General features: G+C 60.1%; 1 protein-coding gene across 3 annotated transcripts in view; it reads left to right on the top strand.

Moving 5' to 3' along the window:
• Nucleotides 1-564: 564 nt before the first annotated feature.
• AJAP1 (adherens junctions associated protein 1) overlaps nt 565-22,747 on the top strand; it is a 98,159-nt gene continuing 75,976 nt past the window's right edge. For all 3 annotated transcript variants that reach the window (XM_075773228.1, XM_075773230.1, XM_075773229.1), the window contains exons 1-2: nt 565-911; nt 16,947-17,617. In XM_075773228.1, the coding sequence (XP_075629343.1) occupies nt 883-911; nt 16,947-17,617 (700 nt within the window). In that variant the 5' untranslated portion in view covers nt 565-882. The remainder of the gene's footprint in view (nt 912-16,946; nt 17,618-22,747) is intronic.

Here is a 22,747-nt window from a genome sequence, read left to right as displayed (position 1 = left end):
GTGTGCGAGGGCGCCCCGGGGCTTTCCAAGCACGGATTAAAAATGCCACCCCCCACCCCCCCCCGGCGGTCTTTAGGAAACTGCCTTCAGCCCTGCTGGGGGGGGGGCGGCTCCTCAGGGGACCCCCCAGCCCCGGGGCGCTGCCCTGCTAAACGCGCGCCTAACTAGGCGGGCACGCAGGCTGGAGCAGGTGCCTGCAAACCGGGCAGAGCGAAGCGTCCGCCTTCCCCCGGAGCCGCAAGCGAGGCGGAGTTCGCCCGGTTCAGGGAGAAGGAGCGTTTCGGCGACCCGCCGCGCAGGCCGGGGGGGGTGGGGGTGCTGGCCAAACGCGGCGTCCTGGGGAGGGCACGGCCGTTTCCCGGCGGGTCTCCCCGCCGCCTCCTCCGCTGGGGCTCCGGCGCCCGACGGGGCCGCACACGGCCCCGGCCCCGGCCCCGCCGGTGGGTCCGTCCCCGCCCCGCCGCGGCCGCGGAGCGGAGGGGCCGCGCTCCGCCCCCGCCTCCTCCCCGCGCAACTTCCCCGAGCCGCGGCCCCCCGCCCCCGCCCCGCGGGTGCGCGCACAGACGCGGGCGCGCCGAGCCGAGCGGAGCCGAGCCGAGCCCAGCCGAGCCGCACCGCGCCCGCAGGGGCCCCGGCCGCCCCGCGCCTCCCCCGCCGCGCATGGGGCGCGCAACCTCCGCGGGCGCGCAGCTGCCCCGCCGGGGCTGAGGGACCAGGGCAGCCGGAGCGCCGACCTCCGCCGATCCCCGGGCATGCCCGCCCCGCTGGGCGCCGCCTGCCCCGCCGCTGAGCGCTGCCGCGGGCGCGGGGCGGCGCGCCCGGATGGAGAGCTGAGGCGGTGAGCCCCGCCGGGCCGGGCCGGGCGGGCCGGGAGACGTGACGATGTGGATGCGACGGCTCCCGGGAAGCAGGTAGGGCCGGGGCGCGGCCGCTCCGCGGAGCGAACGCCGGCTGCGCTTCTCGTGTGTGTCCCCCCCCCCCGCGCCCGGCCGCACTCGCGGAGCGGCTGGCGGAGTTAACGGATGAACTTCCCGGCGCGGGGTGCGGCGGTGCGGGGTGCGGGGTGCAGCCCGGCGGCTTCCAGCGCCCGGGGAGGCGCGGCCGGTGCCCGTTCGGGCGGGATGGCGGGAGCCCCGCCGTGCCTCTCCCGCAGCCCCTTCGGCCGCCCTGCCCGGGGAAAGCCGCGGTCTGGGTCCCTTTGCTGTTCCCCGCACGCCGCCGGGAAGGGCCCCCTCCCCTCTCGCCGCCCCGCCGGGAGCCTCTCGGGGGGCCGGGGCATGTGGGGCGGGCGGGCGGCTGGGCGCGTTTGGGAGATTAATCGAGAATTGCAAAGCGGAGGAGACGGCGGCAAAGTGTTATGTAACACATTTTCATTACCGCTGCGAAGTCATCTGAGCCGAAATCTTGTTATTTCCATGGCACTGTGTTTGGAGAACACTAGTTACCGGCCCCTGACGCCGCAGGAATGCCCGGCTGCCTGGGCTTTTGAGCCGCTCCCGCTGGAATTCATTTAGAGCAGCAGCGCGTTAAGCAAGATCGCGAGGAAAGGCACGCTGCTGTGCCATCCGTGCTCTGCCTCTCTCCCCTCCAGCCCCATGCTGTGTTTAAAAACTCCTGGGTTCGGGCCGGCGAGTGGTTGGTGTGGGGCAGGGGTCGGAGGCTGCCGCCTGCCCAAACCCCTCTGCGGAGCGCGAGGACGGTTCAGGTGCGACGTCGCGTTCTCCGGCTGCGCCGAGGGTCTGGCTGCCGCAGAGGGGTCCCGGGCGGGTGACCCCGCTCCTGCAGCTCACGCCGGGCCCTGCCGACGCTCCCCGGGGAGCGGGACTGGGCGCCCCAGACGGCTGCGGGGTGAGCGGACGGCCGCGACCCTGCCCCGCGCTCCGGCAGAACATGGCTGCCGGTTTGGAGGTGCGGGAGGGAGGCGGGCAGGGCCCCCCGAATGCCGCGGGTGGTGCGAAAGGCCTTTGTCCGTCACCCTTCGGAGCCACTGGAGGCTTTGTCTGAGCTTTGGATGGAGTCCTGGAGGGTGAAACTTGAACGGGGGTTTTGTCTGCGCCAGGAGCTGGGGGGAGGCCCTCGGCTTTTGTGTTACACTCGCGTGTGCCGTGCACCACATCCCAGGTGCACGTGGCAAGCCGTCGCCCGATGCCCCCCCCCGGCCTCGTCCCCCGCCCCAGCCCGTGCACCCTGCGGGCCCGCTGCCGCCAGAGACCTCCGTCCGTCCGTCCGTCCGCCGAGGCTGCTGCACGGTGGGAAGGGCAGAGTCTCTGAGGAGTCTGCGGCCGTGTAGTGACCTTAGGAATTACTCCTAGGGAAAGCACCCGAGGGGTTTCTCGGGGTGCCTCGCCTTTGGATTGATTCTGTGGCAGACGAAAAGCCCGGTGGAGCCGGAGGGCTGTTTCCCGAGGCCGGAGCCAGCAGAAGACTGTAATCTTGGAAACAGAGGACGCCCTCTGCTTTTTTATTTTTGTGAAGAGTTTAGCAATGAAAACAGGAGCCTTCCGGTCGCTTCCCTCCTCGATTCGCCTTGCGAATTTCTTTGCTGTGTATCCTGGATCCTCAGCGCCAGGCTGTCCTCTGTACCACCTCTTCAGCTCCAGTCCCTCCGTGTTTTATTTTTAATAAGAGATAACTTTACTGCTAACCTTGCCTGCTGCTCTCGCTTCTCTCTAACTCTAATTGCTTCTGGCTTTATTTCTGACATTTCCCATGTCGTTTCCCCTCATTTTCTTGAAGACTGCTAGAAAAATAGCTCCGAGAGAAGCAGTAGACCTTTCCAGTGCCCGTTTCACCCCGCGCAGCCTCTGCCCGGAGCCGCTGCCGGGCGCGGGGAGACGGTACCGTATTGCTCCTTTCAAGTCGGATTCCTTTCGCCCCGGGCAGCGGCAGCTGCCTGACCTTGCGGGCCAGCCTCGCTCTTAAGCCGAGGAGGGCGAGACCTGCAAATCACTCGCAATGCCTCTGCCCCTGCTTTGGTGCAGGGGAGCTCGCCGCTGCCCCGGTTCCGAGCGCCGCAGGGAGCCGGCCTGCGTGTGCAGCTTTCCCCCTCGTGCCCCTGCGCGTTCCCGGGGATGCTCCAGGTCCTCTCGCCCTTGGCAGCGCGGCAGGTGCCGGCGTGGGGGCCGGCGGGCGAAGGTCTGTTATTTGGGGGGGGAGGGCAGCTCCTCTGTCGCCTCCTGAGCGTGCACCGACGTATGCATGCGTGCCCACGGCTGCGTCGGTGCTGCGCGCCTGTGAGGGCATGACAGCTTTCTGCAGCGTGCCGTCTGCCTGGCTTCTGGCTCTGACTGAGGACTTCCTTTCCGTAGCTTACAAATAGAATATTTTAAACAATATGCCACGATTTTTACAGCATTTAGCTCCGGAATGATTTGCAGCGTGAGTAAAACCGGTGTTTGCGATTTCTTCCCGATTGCATAAAACAACTCATTAAAAACATACAGCCCTGCGCATTGGCGCTGAGGAAACTTTATGGGCCCTGTAGCGACTGCCAAAGCAAACATTTTCCATGAATTTCACTCATCAAGTTCACGCTGTCAAATGTAGATTCAGCCGCTCGTCAAAGATGCAAGCCTTGCAGTCTGGGAAGTAATGAGAGCAGTAAGCAGTGGGAGTTAATGGCCTCCACTGAGGAGTCCTTACTCATCCCGCATCCACGCAGGGGCTGAGCTGGCTGCTCCTGGGTGAATTGATTGCCACAGAAATTCATCTAGTGTCACCGGCTATGATACTTAACAGCCACAATAATGCTTGAATAAACTGCGCTTTTATGCAGCGGTTCGTACCTCCTAACTGGCAGCAATTTCACAGATGAGGCAAAGGGAGCGGCACTGGTCTTTAGCAGCCTCTTCCCCACGGCATGAATAATTGTTGTAATAACGCCGGAGCCGGGGCCGCCGCGTTGCCTTTGTGGCATCTCCGGCGGGGTGACGGATGGGAGCTGCCGCGGTCACGGAGCTGCCGCTCGCCCGGGACGCTGCCCCACGTCACCGGCCGTCCTGCCTGCCTTCGGCGTGCGGGGCACGGGACGCGCGAGCCGCCGGCACGTCTGCTCCAGGCGTCGCGGTACCGTGCCTCGGGTTTGCTTTACGTAACGGTCATCTGCTGAAAAGGAGGAGTTGCTGGGTTTCCTTCAAAGCCTAGTCTGCAAAGGGCACCCGCGGCCAGGTAGTGACCAGCTCTCCAGGTGGCCCAACAACCTTCTTCCTACCTCTCCTCACCCGCGTCTGATCCGCGAGATCTCCCAGCACGGCTTACTTACACTTGTATCTATATGTATGTGTACAAAGCGGCGGTGAGCACCGAGAGCGGCTTCGCACAACAGCTCCGTAGGGTGTGAATAATCCATATGACTTCTGACAGGTCTGAGGTTCATTATGAAAATGTATGCATGTTTAAGCCTTTAAATATAGCTAATAGGAGAAGGACGGGGAGGAAAGATTACGGGAATCAATATGCTGAGCCGGAGGAGCAGGAGCTGCTCCGCTCCGGGCTGCGGTATCTGTTATTCTTGTTAAGGGCTGGGGATAACGAAGTGGGTTACAGCAATTCAGGCCCCATGGAGTTTGGGTTTGAGACCAAAACTCTTCTAGCGGGATAAGTCCTGGAAGCCAAGTGTGTTGGGTGGGATCAGCGGGGAGGGTGGAGCGGCCTCGTTGGCACTTTCACCCCCTTGTTGGGAACAAAGGGCTTTTTCCTTCCTTCCTTCCTTCCTTCCTTCCTTCCTTCCTTCCTTCCTTCCTTCCTTCCTTCCTTCCTTCCTTCCTTCCTTCCTTCCTTGGCTCCTGAAGCTGCCCCTTGGGCCCAGCTTCTCCTTGGGTACACGGTTTTCATCAGACTGAACTTTTTCGCTGGAATAACGTCAAACTCTGGACCTGACCTGCCTCCTTAAAAATGGCATTTGAGTTGATAGGAATATTTCCTGTGGCTCTTCTTACTGGGGCCTGCACCTACAGACTTTGATAGCTTACATAATTTCCTGTGATGGAGATGCACTTCATCTAATTTCACTTTGAAATGCATTGATTAAATCAGAACTGCTGGGAGATTTAAACCGAGTCTCTGTGGCCTGAACTTAACTGTGGGAGGTTTACCTACCCTTCATCCTTCAACATTAATTTGGTTTTATGAGGATTCCTCGTGAAATGAGGTTTTGTCTGCTGCTGAATTGCTCCTGCTTTCTGGGTTTATCAATTCCTTTCCCAGCGGCTCTGCGAGGAGAAGCTGTGCTAAAGCTAAAGCCGCCTTTCAGCGCGGCGTTGGATGCCTTTGCCCGGAGCCACGGGGGGGACGCGGCGGGACCGATGGGCGTTTCTGGCGAGGCGGCATCTCTCTCCGGCGCTCCTGGCGTGGGTTGCCCGGGTGCCCGCGCCGCTCGTGATGTGGGCAACGGGGCCGGGACGCAGCGGCGAAGCTCTCGCTGGGCATGACGCTCGTGGAGCAAGATGGAGACTTGCAGCGATAACCCCAAGTGCAGGAGGATGCGGCGCTTCTCCAGCGCGTCCTCTCCTCGGTGCTGAGTGATTTCTGGTACCAAGCAACAGCGATGAAAGGGGAAGAAATGCGGCTTGGCTGGAGATGGATGAGCAGTTGTGTGGAAATAAGCAGGGACGGGGTCAGCGAGCGCCGAGGGCCCCGGGGCAGGAGGCCGAAGCCCCCGCCGGGGACTCGCCCGAGGCCCTTCCCGGCAGAGCAGCGGGGTGTACGTCCCCAGCGAAGCCTTTTAGCCTGGCTCTGCTTTTCTGTCCGAGACCGCTGACCGCCTTTGGGCCAGCGCCCCACCAAAATTCAGCAGCAGAAGCTTCCCCAGCCCTCCGCCTTTGCTGGCTGTCAGGGAGAGATTAAATGGACTGCCAAAAAATATATATATATAAAAAAAAATAAAGCTCATCATTCATAAAGTGTTCATTTTCGACTCTGATCTGCACAATGTCTCATTGTGACTTGGAAATGATGTGTAGGCAGGAGATGTGCTTTAACATGCGATGATTTCTGTTGAAATTTGCTCTGAAGGTCTTTCTCAGCAGCTCTGCTTTTCTGGAAGCGTTGTTGCATCCCCAGCAGCGCTGTGTCCGTTCTGCCGGTGGCTGCCGGTGCGTCCCCGTGAGCGATGCTGCCAGTGCGCTTCAGCAGCCCCCGGCTCGCCCAATCCTGCACGGTGCTGTGGGGAGCAAAAGCCGTGCCCCGGCCGGAGCGGGTACTGAAAGCAACTCGCCGGTTCCCGATGAAGGTGGCTGGCAGCGAGGAGAGGCAGAGCCTCGGCCGCGAATCTGCTCTTTGCCCCGGGCGAAGCGCTCCGTGGGACGAGGTTTGGCCATTGCAACGTGGCGAGGTGGGAGCGGCGAAGCTTTCCTCTGCCCGGCTGGGGGGCGAGCGCTGCGAACTCCGCTGGCTTCCAGATAAAGGCTGAGTAAAAGCTGCTTCAAAACCAACACGCCGTCTGGGAGCGCTGACCTGCTTCCTGCAAGAGAAATACAAGTCTGGACCCTTGAGGTGGAAAAGCCGGAGCTTGCCGGAGTGCGCGTGCCCTAACGCGAGAAGCGAGGGGATGGGGACGTGCTGGCGCGGGGACCCGGGGCGGGGGGGGGTGACTGCGTGCCCGGGACACCGGCGGAGCGGCACGCACCGTGCGAGGGACTGCGCTGTTCCGCGCAGGAAAGCGCCTTGGCAGAGTTTAGCTACGACCTCGTGGGATCGGTTGCTCCCATCCGTAAGGGGCTTTGGCCGTGCCTCCCTTCTGCAGCATCCCGGGACGTTGAGGAGCATCTCCTTGTCATTCCCGCTCCGGCCGTGGGCTGGGGCCCTATAAATAGGAAATGTGGCTGCGTTACGCCGGTTAGTAACTGCGTAAAGCTTTTGTGGCTCGGTGTGGGAGGGCTGAGGGCTCGTTGCTCAGCAGACAGTGTTTGAGGCTCCGTTAAGAGCAAACGGCGCTAATTGATGTTGCCACTTGGCTGGATGTCATTCAGGTTGGAGAGGTGGCAAGGTCAGGGGGGAGCCTGGGTTCCCCCCCCCGCCCCGGGATTTGCCTGCCCGGCGAGCCGAGCCTGCCGCACGCGCGGGTTCCTCGGGGACGCGTTCCTCTAATTGCCAGAGTCCCGTGCGTGACCCCGGCCCTGCTCCCGCTGCCTGCGATAGCATCTCTGCCTCCGTCTGCAGGACTCGAGTAATGAAGCGTCAGTTAATTGACATGGATTAGGACATCCACTTAAGTACCCACCGAAACGTGGGTGATTAATGCCGGGAGCTGAGGCCACGTGGCCACGCATCCCGCCGGGAGCGCGGTCGGGCTCTGTCTCTCCCCGGCAGAAGCCGAAGCTCGGCTGAGCCCGCGGCGGCTGGGCGTTACGTGTGGAAAGCGTTGCCGTGTCAGGTGCTGGCAAGCGCTAGATTCGAGGGAGCTCCCGAGAAGAATAAACTCCTTTTCTGCAAGGAGCTGCCTTTCCTGGGTTTTCTTATTAAGTTTTCTCTGGGAAGGATGAGGATGAGTTACTCATCTTCGTGTTCCTTGGCTTCCTAAGAGCCTCTCCGCTCCTTTAGCATCCTCCGACGTGAAATATTCAGGACTTATTCTGGGTTCCCGTCAAAGTGACATATTCCCTGGCAAAATCAATTTTGCTAATTTTGATGGATGAGGATGGATGAGGATGAGCTTGTGGGCAGCTCCTTGGGGACGTTCTGCTCAGGCGTCCGGCGGGAAGGGATAGGATTCCACGTTCTTCCCTTTTGTCCTGCTGCTGGTGCGTGGGCCCGGCACGGCGGGTGTTTGCCGAGATACCGCGGGAGATGCAATAAATTGTGGAGGCTTGCGAAAAGCAGCGAGGGATGCGGGAGGTCTCCTGTCGCCGCCGATCTGCCTGGCAGAGACCTCTGTCTCTCCTTTGGAGATAACGCTCTGAAAAGTTTAATCGCTCCCGCAAAGGGGATTTTTTTTTTTTTTTTTTTTTGTAATGAGATGCAAAGCACAGCGATATCTGACTCACTGGCAATTAGGCTCGGGAGGGTGTGGGCCCACAAACAGCGCAGTGTTTTCTAGGCGCTCGCGGTGCCGCTGGTGACTCACGTTCACCTTGATCCCGCAGGATTTCGCTCCCGCGGCTGCCGGAGCGGGAGAGCCCGCGAGCTGCCCGGGTGCCGTACGCGTGATGAGGTGCCCGTGCAGGGAGAGCTGCTCTTCTTCGTGGGAAAGAAATTGTTTTGTGCTAAAAGGGGATTTAAACCTCTGTATGAAAGGATCAAGAGTCTTCACCCCGGATTTCATTCTCACTGCCGTCACTTTCTGTTTTGGTTTGCCCTTTTCTCCATCTTTTTGGGCCGTTCTCTTTTCCCACGAAGCGTGTCAAGCTGCGAGCCTTCTCCAGCGGCGGGACGTCCCGGCGCCTGTGTCGGGAGCGGGACCGTGGGGGCCGGCAGCTCCCCGGCACCGTGCCAGAGCCTCAACCAGGCGATGCGATGCCCGCGCTGGGCTCCCCTCCCTCGCACCTTTGCTTTCTCCAGGCTTTCCTATTGATGTTTCACGCCTTCGGAGAGTGCTCTGCTGCTTCTATTTTTTTTTTTTATTGTATTTCTTGCTCCATAAAAGCCACCTGTCTATCTGTCTGCTTTTAGAGGCTTTATTTCTCTCATCTCCTCCCTTTCTGTAAGAGTTACTGGACCTTTAGAAATTCTTTACGCTTTCCCCGTGTTCGTTCCCTTGTACAGCCGCTGAGGGTTCAGGGTGGGCTGTGCGTCCCTGGGCTGCCAGGGAGGTCCCGGCAGAAAGCCAGGTTTGCATCTCGGTGGCTCCGGTGCGAATCGAGAGCGGCTCTTCTGGGAGACCACATCGCCGGAGTTAGACCCGAGTCGGTGGGATTTCCCGCGCGGACATCCAGCCCTCGCCGCGGGAAGGGCCGGCTGGGCCCCGTGCCGGTCGTCCGGGCGTTTCCAGCGGGGTCAATGCTTGTCTTCGCCCCGGGAAAGTGGAGCTCCTTGGGAGATCGTCATGAAAATCCCATTAGAATGGGTGTTTTCCGCAGTGGTAGTATTTCCCATTGATGCAGATGTCGTGGTAGACTCCAACGTGCGGCTCCTGCGAAGCCTTATTGTGTTACAACAATGCAACGGACCTATTTTAATTATTTTGTTTTAAAGCTCATTAAGCTGCTACTTTATACGTACTGAGCAAAGTTATCTTTTTTTTTTAGATCAAAGCGTTTCCTGCGTACGTTGTAATGACACGCTTGAGCACATTAATTTAGAAAATGAGATAAGCGCTCGGTTTATTTACCAGCGAAGGGGTGGTGGTAAAGGGCGGTGTAAGCAGTAGCTTGTACCGTGGTCTTCCTCGCTGTAGGTCCCTTCAGAGCCGGAGGGCTGGCTGGAAATACTCGCTATCTCTTGAAATCACCGTGCCTTCGTGGATACGGGCTTCAGAGGAGGAAAACCCGTGGTAAGGCTCCTGCTCCAGCCCGGGATCAGGCAGGATTACGGCAATCCTGGCGTTCGGCCGCACGGTTCCCGGGGGGAGAGCCCCGCTCCTGCCGTCCCATCCCGCAGCGCTCGGGCTTTGCATCCCGCCCGTATACCCCGACGTGGTTGTTTTGTCAGGGGAGGAGACCCGATCGTCCCGCAGAGACCCGGCTTTGCCCGCGGATCAGTAGTACCGGGGGTGGACGTGTGGCAAAGGAAGAAAATTCACGAGCAAAGCAGGGAAACAAGCAACTCCTTCATTTATGGCTACGGGGGGAGCATCTTCCTCCGTCAGGCTGTATCCGCACCGGGGAGCCGTTAAACTGAACCGCTGTCCTTATTTATTCTGTACAGCGTTAGGGATGATCTCTAAGCTCCCGGGTTTAGTGCCGTCCTATGTCCGTGGCAGTCCCTGCCCTCCAGCAGACCGCTTTTTACGTGTGTTTGGGACAAGGGGGAGATGTTCTCCGCTCTCGTGGTGGTGATGGGAGAGGTCTCGCACGCCCAGAGATCTCCTGGGTAGGTGTTAGCAAGTAAAGACGAGGCAGTGATTTTGTGCTGCACTGAGGTGGTGGGACGTATGAGGAGGTTTAGATAGGAGCTAAAATATGGGGAAAAAAACCCTGATCGCCTTAGGTTTATGGGTTTTTTTAATATCGCCAAGAATGGAGCTCAAGGCTGTGACGCTTGGACAAGATTTTTGGTGGATTTGGAAATCTGAGAGAAACTTCCCAGCAAGTTGTGTCTGAACCGAAGCTCTTGCTGCTGCCTGATCCCCGGTGCAGAATTCGGGGGGGGGACGAGTGAAATAAGTCGGCGACAGGTGCAGGTTTGGGCTGGAAAGCCAGCGCTCACAAACCCCCTTTATCCGGCGGGACAAAAGCCGAGTGTTATTTCCGACGGTTTGATGAAACGCCCCACTGTCCGGCGCTGCCACGCTAAATGCGCGCAGTGTTTGCCGGCTGGGTTGGCCGGGCGCTGGCGGCGTGCGGAGCGGCGGCGGGGGAAGCGGCGGCCACCGCGGCATGCACGGCGGAGGGGATGCTCCAGCGGTACCGGGGCTGCAGGGGCTGAGCCTGCCGCTGAGCCGTGTCCCCCGGGAAGCGCTCGGGGCGGTTTGTCGCCCGGCCGGGGCGGGAGGCAGCGTGACCGCCGTCCCCTGCCTGCAGCGGGCAGGCAGGCAGTGCAGGCAGCGTGAGGCAGCTTGCCCGGGCCCTGCCTGGCGACGTCTGGCAGATGAAACCGCAGCCCGCTGGGTCTTGCTGGGGGAGCTAGACCGCGCATGGGGCTCCTTCTGCCGGAGCAGCGGCGGGTGAATCACCCAGCTCCGGTTTTGCACAGAGATTTGCTGAAGACGTTTCTCTGTCTGAAGGCGCGTGCCGACTCCTGGGCTTCCCACCCCCGGTGCTTTTCAAATCCTATCTGAAACGATCCCGCAAGACCGTGGAAAGCACACGCTACGGCAGATGCGCGTCCCTTTTAGAGCAGGTCGAACTAGGCTGGCGATCTTGGACGACATTCGCCCGCTCGCTGCATTAGCTGGGCTCTGGCGCTCGTCCTCAGGCTGGCTGCCGTCACCGAGCACCCCTTAGTCCCGTCACCGAGCACCCCTTAGTCCCGTCGGTGTCCATTTAAATGTTTAAAAATGTGAAATGAACTTAAACCCCAGACTTGAAGTTTGGTTCGGCTTTGGCAGCGACCAGGCACGCGGCCGCCGTGGAGCAAAACTGCTTTTGCCTTTGCAGCAATGCCGTGTGCACCCATTCTCTCCTTTTTTCTCTTTCCCACGTTGCTCTGCAATACCGTGCCGCTTGTCCCGGCGTGGGCATGGGATGCACCGGTGGGGTCCCGCACCGGCCCCGGGCTGCTGCGCTCGGGACTTTGCCCTTTCTGCCTCCAGCGAAGGACGGGACCCGCAGGCGAGAGCAGCCGTGGCCGCGGCACTGCTGCGCCAGATCTGCTCGCTGACAGCCTTGGCAGGGTCTGCGCCTACCGCATCAGCACATTGGCGGTACCGCTGGGTATTAATTATGCCTTCCGCACTCGCGGCTATTCAAATGTTAAAATTGTTTATTTGCAGCTGGGCGAGCTCAAGACAGAGGCAGAAAAACCCCGCGTGAGCAGCTCCCCTCCGCCGCCCTCCTGCCCCGCTCTCCGCCGTGGGATGCGGCTCCCCGAGCACAGGCAGGGACGGATCCGGCCGCCTCCACCTCGGCATTTCTGCCCCGGGCAGGACCCGCTGCTCCCCAGCCCCGGCCGACCTCTTTCCGCCCCGTTTTCCGGGGACACGGGCACCGTCTGCCTGGCCGCGGGAGCGTGGTGGTGAGGATTCAGCCCATTTCACCCTCCGCTGCCTTCCCTCCCTGATAAATCCCATCCCCTCCGCCGCGGGAAGCGGTGTCGGTTTAATTACTTGTGGAGAGAAGGGGGAGAGCGGAGGAACTTCGGACTTGGTTTAAATATCTCTTTTATTAGTAGGTAATCCTGAAGCTCAGTTCTGTAATATAGATAGGTAGTGATGTGGCACATTTAATTTACCTAGGTGCTACTGTGTGTCAGCTTTTGTGCCTTAATTCCCAGTCCCGGCTTTAAAGAGCTTGGCAGCCATATTTTCTCAAATTTATAATTATCCTGGAAGAAGCCGTGGCTGCGGACAGCACAGTGAATAGGAACTTCCCAGTTCCCGTTGGGTTTGGGTTCAGAGCGACTTTTCCCGGAGCAAAACATCGCTTAGGAGGTCCTGGGGGAGCGGGGTGAGATGCGGTGGGTGCTGTGCTGGGCGCCCTGCCGGGGTGGTCCACGGGGTCTCCTGCCCATCAACGGCGTAAGGGACCCTCGCACGGGAACGTGCTGCTTCCTTCCTCCCAGCCCGGGCGAGGGTCCGGTTCCAGCGGGAGGGAAGCGGTGATGCTCTATTTCCATGGCGATGGCTGCTAGTGTCACAACAAAGGACAGTGGCTGCGCTGCAGGGACACCGGAGCACGCGAAAGCGGGGCTGGAGAGGAGAGCAGCTGCGGCAGGAGCCGGGTCCGCAGTCCCCACCTCGGCGAGGACACGCGATTGCGGGCCAAGTATCTGCCACCGCCGCCGAAACTTTCCCCTCTTGCTCTTGCTCCAGCGTGAAAGTCACCCGCCGAGATGCAGCGGCCTCGTTCTTTCTCCAGCCAGCGAGTTCCTGCACATACTCTCACAGCGTGTCGTGCTCCAAACGCCTTTGTAGGACACGCAGCCGCGCTGCCAGGGATGCTTTTCCTGGAGCGTGGCACCCGCTTTCCTGCCGTGTCTTGCCTGGGACAAGCGGACGTCGCCCCGTCCCTCCGGCCACGGCTCCCGCTCGCGCTCCGGGCGCTCGCCGGAATATTCTGTCTCTGTCTCGCTCGGTGTTTGAGATATGAAATGCTCAGAGTCCGTAAATCATCCCAACAAGGACATAACCTTGATTCCCTGTGCAATACCAATAGATTACCTAACAGGAGGCATGAAATGGAAGAATGGCTCCATTTGTATAATTCTGCATTAAAAATCAGCCTATTCTGCATTTAATGCTGCCTGTGAAGTGGCTCCACGGTCAGGGGAGGAAGGGGCCGGTGCTGGAGAGCAAACAAGTACCTTATGAAAGGGACGCAAATAGGCACCTCTCGCCGGCGCTGCCCCGGGAGTCACGCTGGCGTGAGCCTTTTCGGGCTCGGGGGAGCTGGGTTATTCGCAAACGGCTGGCAGGCTGCTGGCGGTTTGTGTTTCGCAGTTTGAGAGCCGCTCAGTGGCCATGATCCCGGATAATTGCTCGCACAGATTACCAAACTGGGGGATTTCTGGGGGCACAGCGGTCGCCTGGTTTTGCAGCCGCTGGATTAACCTGCGTCCTGCCCGCTGCCGTCGTGTTCCCGTGGCCGCTCTGCGGATAGAAATGCAAAATAACGTGCGTGGAGGGTGGCAGAAGAGGGGCTGTACTCCGCGTGTCCTGACTGCTCTCGTCCTTTGTCTGTGCGCTGTTTTTCCCATGGATTTCTGCCCCACTGCATACGGTGCTGCACGCAGCCCCGTCGTTTCCGAAGCACTAAGCACCCCTCGGTGCTCCTTACTGACTTGGAAACGTGGCGTAGGTGACGTGAGCAGCGCCCTGCGCCTGCGTGGCCCGTGCACGTGCTTTGGACTTGCTGCAATTATCTGAGTAGTTTCCTTGAAATCTGCTCTCGTACTGCTAGCGAAGCGCAGGTAGATATTTGTAGGAGCTTCCCTTACCGTGTGAGAATACGGACGCCTCTCCAGCCGTGAAGCCGTGGGAGCGGATTCATGGTTCGTGGGACCAAAGGCTTCAGATGAGGAGGGTGAAGAAGGGATTTCATCTTCTCAGAGATCTCTGCTGCTCTGTTCTTTTCTTGAACTGAATTTCAGAGTTTTGTAGAATTTTGTTCTTGAGTTTGAGAAGTATTTTGGGATAACGCTCCCGTTCACCTCCAAGATGGGAAAAGAAATAACGTGAAACCAAAACCGAGCAGTGAAAGTTCCTCCTGCCTCCGCTTCCCGGCGGGTGATGTGCAGGTCGTGCAGTTGGAGGAGGGTTTGTGCCCTTTGATGTCTCAGCAAAGCTCAAACGTCCTCCCGGGCTCCGAGCAGCGGTGACTTTCCGCTCACGCCTCCCGAGAGGCGAGCGATGCTCTCCTGCCTGTTTTGGGGACGGGGAGGCAGAGGCACGGGGACTCCCCGGGGGCGGCGTGTCGGGAGCAGCGGGCTTTTTTGGGACAGCCCCGGGTTTTTTGGGGCACGCACAAGGTGGCAGGACCTCCGGGCGGGACGTGTCCCCGCTCCCTGGGCTGCCCCTGGGACACGTCCCTCTCGCCCCAGCTTTGGCAGGGTGCTCCAGTGGGGCCAGGGGGGCAGGAGGGGTGGCAGGGGGAGGGAAGGGTGGTCCTGTGGCGGAGCTCAGGGTCCCTGGCTGCCGCCGGCCCCGCCACGCGCTGCCGCATCCCCGCCGCCGCGCCGAGCACATCGGCTGCGTTGCCTAGACAACGGCAACTCCTACACGCTGCTATTTATTCTGAAGGACACTTGCTCTTATCTGTTGTTGCAAAGCCCTCAAAAGATTGCATGCCACGCAAAATTCCTCCGAGGTAACCGGACTCGCTGCTCCCGTCCCAAAAGCTGCCTCCTGGGGACGTGCCAGCCAGCGGGGTGGCCAGGAGGATGGGTGCTCCTTGGGTGACAGGTCCTTGGCCGGCATCCCTCGAGGGGAGGGACGCAGGCGGGAGGGTGACCCACGCCGTCCTTGGGGCAGGACGGGTGCTGCCCCGTACGAGCCGTGGGTGTCCCCCCCATCCCCAGAGGCTCTGACCTGGGGAGCGATGCCCGGAGCGAGGGACGCCCCTGTCTCTGGGTGTCACCCGGCGCTGCCGGGCCGTGCTTGGGCATTCCTGGTGCGTGGGCGTGAAGCCGGGGGTCGCGCGTTGCCTTTTCCCCGCGTGTCTGCCCGAGGCTGCGGGGGAGCAAGGCAGCGATGCTCGGGCAGGTCCCACGCAGGAGCAAACCCCCGTGAGCGCCCGGCTGCCGTCACTGCAGCTTGAGCGTGTCACGAGCAAGCGGGAGGAAATGGGAAGAGGGGAAAAAGTCTGTTTTTCCTGCGAGCTGCCAATCCCCAGTACTGAGGACTGGCATTTGGTCTTTCAGAAGCTTCTACGCAGCGGCTGGGATTTAGCGAGCACCGAGCTCGGGCTCGTCCCTCGCCTCGTTCAGCGGCTGCTGCTAGCAGTGCCTCGCACGCCGCGGCCTCGCACGGAGCTGCACGGGCAGGGCAGAGGTGCGGGGGGGTGCGAGCGGTGGTACCCGGGTGAGCGCTGCAAGGAGACCTTTCGGGTGGCGTTGGGGAGTCGGGCAGGGGCTCCCGGCGTGCCGCCGGAGCGAGTGTGAGCCGAACATTGCGAAGGCGACGCTGGGTTTGGTGCTCTCGCTGGAAGCCGGCGCTCCTGACTCCTCGCCGGGGGAGACGGGGTGTTGCCGATGCGCAACACGTGGGGGATGCTCTTCGTGCTGCCCCCCGCGGCACTGCCACCGCTCTGCCGGCCTCTAAAAAAATCCCCACTGACAACGTGTTTTGGGTGGTTTGGGTTTTTGAAGCCTTGAAATCCTTCCTCCCCCAGCCTGAACTATTTTGGTTTATGTTGTCTGTTTCTGGCTCTTCCCTTTCTCCTTCTGTGCTCTTTCCCTGCGTCACCTTATTCTTCCCCAAAATAAATGCTGTTACGCTTTGACAAAATACCCAATTAGGAAAAAAAAAAGAGATCCTCTGAGCAGAAAAAGACTGTGCCTGAGAGTATCCAGGTCAGCTCCTTTAGCTTCATTTGCTCACGCATGGAGGGAGTGTACAAATGCTTCTGTCAACCAGATGCACATTTTGTAGTGCTACCAAGGACTTTACGGGGCGCAGCGCTGCGGAGGATTAGTCTATTTAGCCATATAAAGCTCTCATTAACTCCTGCTGAGTTCGACAAAAGTCTTTCTTGTGTAAAAGCTGAATAAAATGGAATAAAGATTTTTGGGCTTTGGCCTAATGGGTTTTTTCGGGGGGGGGGGGGGGGGGGGGCGATGATGATAAATTTGTGTATTGGGCATTTTCAGGCTTCATGTGGAATGGTATCTTGGGGAGAGACGTGAGCGGAGCGGAACCTCACAAGGTGCGGTGCTGCTGAGGACGGAGCGGGCTTTGACGTGGCCTGGCCTGATGGAGGCACGGCACGTCAAAGCAAAATTTTATATACCGAGCCTGCTGACGGCGCGGCGTGATTTCCAGCTGTTCTGTGAAAAGGGTGCCCGTCCTTCCCTGCTAGGGCAGGGGGTTTGCCGAGGAAACCACCGGCGAGTCCTCGTGCCGCGGGGTTGCGTTCGGCGCTGGGTGCGGTGCTCCACTGGCTGAGATGCTCCTGCCACGGCGTGGGCGACCTCCCCGCTAGGAGCTGGGTTACACGTGTGAACGCGAGAGCCCGCCGGCTCTTCTGCTTTGGCTCATCGAGGGATCGGTTCTGCTGCCCTGCGTGGGCTGGCTCCTTGGACCGCGGCTTGGGGAGCCGGGCTCCCCGATAGCCCAGTGCCACAGAGACGCCGGAGCAAAGGCTCTCGCTGCTGGCGCTCCGGTTGCACCAGGCTGCTCAATAATTCACCTAAAAGGGCTGAGTTTGGGCAAGGCAGATGCTGGCCGCTTCCTCAGGGCATCCCGCAGTCGAACCCATCCTGGAGCCGCTGCTCGAAGAGCCGCTGACAACACGGCGACGTCGCGCTTTCGCATGGGGGTCCTTCGTCTGCCTTGTTCCCGGTGGTGGGTTCACGGCGGGTGGGGAAGGGGTGCAGGGTGCCCTGCGATGCCATTTCGGGGGACCCTGTCTGGAGCGTGGGGGGAGGACAATGGCACCGCTTTCCCGCACTGCCAAGGGGTGTTTCGGGTGGCCGTGCCGGGAGGGAGCGCTGGGTTGCCCCTCTGGCTTTCTAACACGGTTGCTGTCTGTCCGCAGGTCAGGTTGCCCGCTCGGAAGCCATGCTTGGATTTTAATAGCCATGTTCCACCTAGCCATGGACCTCGCCAGCTGCCAGCCCCCAGCCAGCGGCGCCGGGGGGAGGCTCTCACCACGGCCGGTGCTCCGGCACAGACTGTCCCGCGGCTCGCTGTGGGGCACGGGGAGCGGGGAGGAGATACGGCACCCCGGCCCCCCCTGGACCTGCACCCCCGAGCCCCCCCTACAGAGACCCCGCTCCCGCCGGCCACCCCCCGCCGCCCCGCTGCCTGCCGGCCGCCCCCTGCGCCGGCCCCGTTCCCGGAGAGGCCGGCGGCACCTGCGTGGCCACAGCTTTGCCCCGCGGGACGGGCGGCCCACGGCGCTGCCCGAGGTCATCGTCTGGGGCCCCACGGGCGAGGAGGACTCCCTGGAGAGCAGCACGCTGCCCGGCACCTTCGCCACCACCGCCGCCGCCACCACCACCACCGCCGCGACGACCACCACCGCCGCTGCCGCCATCACTGCGGCCGCCACGCCGCCTCGCACGCCCCCCAGCACCCCAGCTCCTGCGCCTGGCAGGGATGGACCCCGCAGCAGCCCCGGCCGCACCAGCACCGCCGAGCCAGCCGCCGGCCACAGCAGTGGCGGCAAGGATGCTCGCCCGCCCCGCGGGCTGGGGGACAGCACAGGTAGGGTCTGCCGGGGGGGCCGGGGCGGCGGCGGGTATGTCGGGAGGGCTGGGGGGTCCTGGAGCGGAGGGGTGACTGCGGCACGAGGTTCTCCGGCAGCAGAGCCGCCCGGCATGGAGAGCAATGCGCGATGTCGAGCAGGAGCGCTTGGGAGGCGAGCGGCAGCTCTGATTCATCGCTTTTATCCGAGGTGTTTTCCAGCAGCTTGCTGGGTTTTTCCCATTAGTGGTATCCATCCACAGCCCATCTCCCATAATCGCGTTTCGCACGGCGCTCGGGCACGGCGCTGCCTTCCCCCAGCACTATCTGCTGCGTGGACATGGATGGGAAAGTTGCTTCCCATTTATTTCAAATTATATTTGTTATTGCCAGTATTAAACCGTGGGATACCGTTGTATAGTTTACAGAATTTATTCACTGTGCATCGACTGCTTTTAGCCCACAGTGATTTTCTAGTCGATTCAAAAAAGAATTTTGTGGCCTAATCTTAATCCCAATTAATTTATCCAGCCTGCCCTGCTTGGCAGAAAGAGACAAGCCGGCCAGAATGTTGTTCCTGACTTAGAGGAGTTATTTATGGCAGTGAAACACCTCCCAACCTACACACCTTTGAAAAAATGCTGGAATCGGCTGGGTACATTAGGAAGGGAGTATCGATAGCGAGTGCTGGTGTGAGCCGCGTGACGAGGTTTTCAGCTGTAGCTCCCCAGACCGGTGGTGGTCGGTGCCTCCGGCCTCGGTGGCATCGTCCGGTCCGGGCGCGCGGGGCTCGGCGTGCTGGTCGCCATCAGCCGGCTGCGGCAGCCCGTCCGCCGGCTCCGTTGGCAGCTCGTGGGAGGACGGTGCCGGGCAGGCGCTGCGGCTGCTCCGCGCGGCTGCCTCGTTCAGGCGAGGATGGGGATGAGCCGGTGGAGCTGCCGCCGGCAGATCGGCAGAGAGCTGCAGCCCCGGCAGCTTCCCAGGGGCCGACTGCTTTAATCTGCCGGCTCTTAGCGCTCATTAGGGGCTTTCTCCAGGATTGGGGTTTTTGCTAATTAACTTCTTTTGGCCGAGCGGTGAATACGATAAACTCCTTCCCGGGGCTAAAGGACCTTTTTGATCTCAGCCTGTCCACCCTAAATTGAAAAGCGCCTCAGTTCCAGATCTGCTTTTCCTTCCGGCGCCGGTGCCGAGCGCCCAGGAGAGCCCGGACAGGTCCCGGCACGGAGCGCCGAGCCCCTGCAGCACCTCGGGACGAGCGTTTCGGAGCCAGCGGCCAGCGCCGTCCCGAAGCCCCGGCCGTGCGATCGCCGGTTTTGCTGGCGACGTGCCTGCGCGAGGCTGTGCGTTTTTCAAGCCCTGCTCCTCTCTGTTATATAAGCTTTAGCGGCTGGAAGCGTTTGTTCTCTGCTGGGAAAAACATATGGCTACAAATTAGGATTAGGTAACTCGTCTGTACTTTCTATTTGCCTCAGCGAGCATCGCGAGTCCTCGTCCCGTAAGGTGCCGCACGTCGCGATAGGAGCCCGAGGTGGGCGCGCGGGCGGGGAGGGATGCTGCTCTCGCAGCTTGTGGTCCCTCAGCTTTCCCTGGCACTTGGGGGTCGGGGTGGTCCCGCTGGCAGCACCCAAGGGAGCTGGGGCCACCCCGGGAGCCGGCAGAGCCCCCCCAGGGCTCCCACGGCCGAGCAGACCCGTGCTCCCCCCCGCTCCCATGGGATCGTGCGCCGCCGTCGTGCTAACGAAGGCGCTGCTTCCCCCCGTGCCCTCCCGGCGCCGTGCCCTTGCTTTGCTGGAAAGGGACTTGTTGGGGGACCGTGGGGGTCCTTGGGGCGCCGGGGTGGGGGCACTTCAGCGAAGGCAGCAGCGCTCGCTTAGATGAGCAGCGAGAGCGATCCTGCTCGCTTAGACCTTCCTCCCGCCCTGCTCCTCCTCGCTGAAGAAGCGAGAGAAAAAAAGGCAGAAACAACATCTCTGTGACTCACCAGCAGCAAAAACAAGCTGAAAAAAATTCCCCTGGAATAGCAAATACTCTGCTTGTAGGTAGGAGAGGAGGCAGACGAGCGATCACTTGTAATGCGCGGAAAGACGGGAGAGGCTGGTGCGTGCCGCTCCGGTTTGGGGGTGCCCCGCACGGGGGGGGTGTTCTGGGTAACCCGCAGCTCAGGTGTGTTTGTCCCGGTGCCACCTCTGCCGCGCGGCGCCTGGCAGAGTGCTGATGGCAGTCAGATGGGGACGCAATATGTTCACCCAGGCGTAGTTTATGCTTATGCTTTTCAAAAACGTGCTTCCTTTTTCGGGGGCTGTCATAATCATTTTACAGTGGAGCACGGAAAGAGAGAAATAATTAAAATTCCGGCGTGCTGCAAGAGCCAAGGGCCGTAAGGAGCTTCACCGGGGCGGCCGCGCAGATGCTGTCCGTGCGGGCTGGGCTCTGCCGCCGCGGCAGAGCGTCCTCCTGTACTGCGGGCTCAGCCAAAAAAAAAAAGAAGAAAAGAGAAGAATGAATCAGAGACTGTCGGAGCGAAGGCATGAATTGTGCTCGCTGGGTTGTCTGAGGCTCTCCTTTCAGTATTATTAGAATAAAGCCGTCTTTAATTAAACCTTTAAGTGCTTTATAAGGCAGAAGACTTTATGCACCGTCTGCTGCTCTTAATGGCGATTTGATCGCCGGTACGCAATGGGTTTGGCATCGTGCTCTGCGAGCAGCGTGCTCGTGCAGGAGCCGGTGCTGCGGGGCACCCCCGGGGTCGGGTTTGCTGGCCGGGAGGAGGCGAGGGGCCGCGTGGGCGCTGGCGTGGGCACCCGCCGTGCCGGCACCGGAGCCGAGCTCGTGGCATGCCCAGCCCGCCCTCTGCTTCCTCCCCGGCGCTGGCCGGGAGCGTATCATCGGGAATAAATAATAATAGAGAGACATTCATTTCCCCGCTGGGAGATGACCCTGCCTTCAAAAAGAGGGTGCGGGAGAGGGGGCGCTGGATGCAAGGAGATAGCGGATGCAAAAGGCTTCAAAGGAATTAATTAAAGATAAAATGTGGTTAAAAGAAGACCCTGGGCGGTCGGGATGGAGCTGCCTCTTTGATCCGCCGTGCGAAGGCACAGGGAGGCAGCCGGGGGCCGGAGGGGGGGCGAGGGGGCTGGACGGCATCTCCTGGGTCAGCACCCACGGGTCGCCTTGCTGGGAGGCTCCCGAAGGATCCCTTCTGAGGCCGTGCATCGGCAAGGATGCAGGACGAGGGCTGGAGCAAGGAACGAGCGCGGCCATAAGCCGAGCTCTCTCTGCCGGGGGAGAAGGGACCGTCTTTCTCCCTGGGATTAGCAGATGTCGTGTGTGCGCCTTCACCCACGTGTGTCTAAACGAGCCAGAAACTCTCCTCTGCTGCTCTCCGAAGTATTTACTGCTCGGTGATATTTGCTGTAACACCTGAGAAGATAAGTCTCAGTGTCTTTAGCATAAGCCTCTAGGATCTTCATTCTTGGCAAGAATATTTCTCAGCAGCAGCAGGATATTCTCCTCCTTTCATCAGTCCAACCCAAAGAGGTTTCCAGGAACCTTGGTTGGTGGGTTTTTTCGTTTTGGGTTTTTTTTTTTTTTTCTGAAGAGCTGCATTTTCCCTTCAGGATGAGTAATGCTCACTGGGCTGGGTTTTGGAGCTGATCGCCCTGATTTACCGGGCGGGAAACCGAGGGGCTTTGCCGGCACAGTCCCTGCTTCGAAGGCAAGGGGGTGTTCAGAGGAGCGGGCGGCCCCACGGCGGTTTCCCAGCCGCTCGGGCAGAGGATGAACCGGCTTCGCACCCGAACAAAGTTTTCCAAGAAGGCTCCTGCTGTGTTTCCTCCCCTGTATCTAACCCTCATGGGTTTTGTAATTTATTTTTCTTAGAAGCTGCTAAACGGCAGCAGGGTTTGTGTTAGGGCAAAGTCTGACTGATCCCCCCGGGAAAGGCCATTTGTGGCTGCGATTGCAGCAGAGTGGCCACACAATGCTCCTGATTGAATATTTCTGTCCAAAAGCGGGTTTTATGGGCTGGATGAAGCTTTCGGGGATCAGATGCGTTTTCTGATGGATGCGCGCGTGTAAATCCTGCTGCAGTCAAGCACTTGCCTCTCCAGCTCACCCCTGCGATGCCGGACGGGTCCTCCCAGCTCCCTGCCACGTGTCGGCAGACCCGGCTCTGGGTTATTTGGGAGATTTACCCTCTTGCGGCGTTTTGACTCAAGCCGGGAGTCGTGGGAAGGCTGAGGCAGAGGGGGGAGAAGGGAGGAATCCGCACGGCGCGGGTGCGGGAAGGGGCTTCGGTGCCTCCTTGCAGCCTCCTGGCTGGGGTGTCGCGGGTATTCGGAGCATCTCTTGTTTTCCTGCTGCTGACGGTAACTCAGGACGATGCTCGGCAGAAATGAAATGGAGCTGGTTTTTCCTTTTTTAATTTTATGCAGCTTAGAGGCCTTGACGAGGGTCTTCAAAGAGTTGCAGCTCGTAGCTGTTTTTATTGGGAAAATGAAAAATACGGTCTCCCTAACCAGAGCTGTTGAAGTAAAGGCCTTGGGGGATAGAGGTTCTCTTTGTTTTTAATTAAGAGCTTATATCTCCTGTTCGCTGCCATTGCGCACTTCTGCAGCAGCAAGACGTAAGTCTCGAATGGATTTTCTCATGGAATTAATTCTGTTGATGCAGAGGTGTCCGGGAGCCGTTTCAAAAGGTGGCCAGAAAGGCCAAAACTCAGCACTTTCATCTCAGCGGCAAATATACGGTCTGTAAAATAACATATATATATAAAAAAAAAAAAAGCCCTGGCGTTTGCTTGCTTTGATAAGATTGAGTTTTTTCCCTGGACTTGGGGAATTTGGAGTTTTGCGGGTTGGTGCCCGCAGGGATGCTGAGGCTGGGTCTGCCACCGCCGGAGGGGACGAGAAGTCCCCGGCGAGCCCAGAGTGCGCTCGGACGGCACGGGAGTGGAAAAACCCAGCGATATTTCAGCATTTCCGAGGGTTCAAAGAGCGCCTTTGAAGAGCGTTCCCTCCTGGCAGGCGACACATTAAATTCTGCTGCACTAGCAGAAGCACGGGCGTTTGGACACACTTTCGATTCCATTAAATACTTCTCCTGTAATTACCCTCGAGTTAAATGGTCACTGCGTCAAATTGCCTGGTA

The sequence above is a fragment of the Balearica regulorum genome, chromosome 21 (assembly GCF_011004875.1).
Source record: "Balearica regulorum gibbericeps isolate bBalReg1 chromosome 21, bBalReg1.pri, whole genome shotgun sequence".
In the NCBI taxonomy this organism is placed as follows: Eukaryota; Metazoa; Chordata; class Aves; order Gruiformes; family Gruidae; genus Balearica; species Balearica regulorum.
This window is presented reverse-complemented; position numbering and strand designations above follow the sequence as displayed.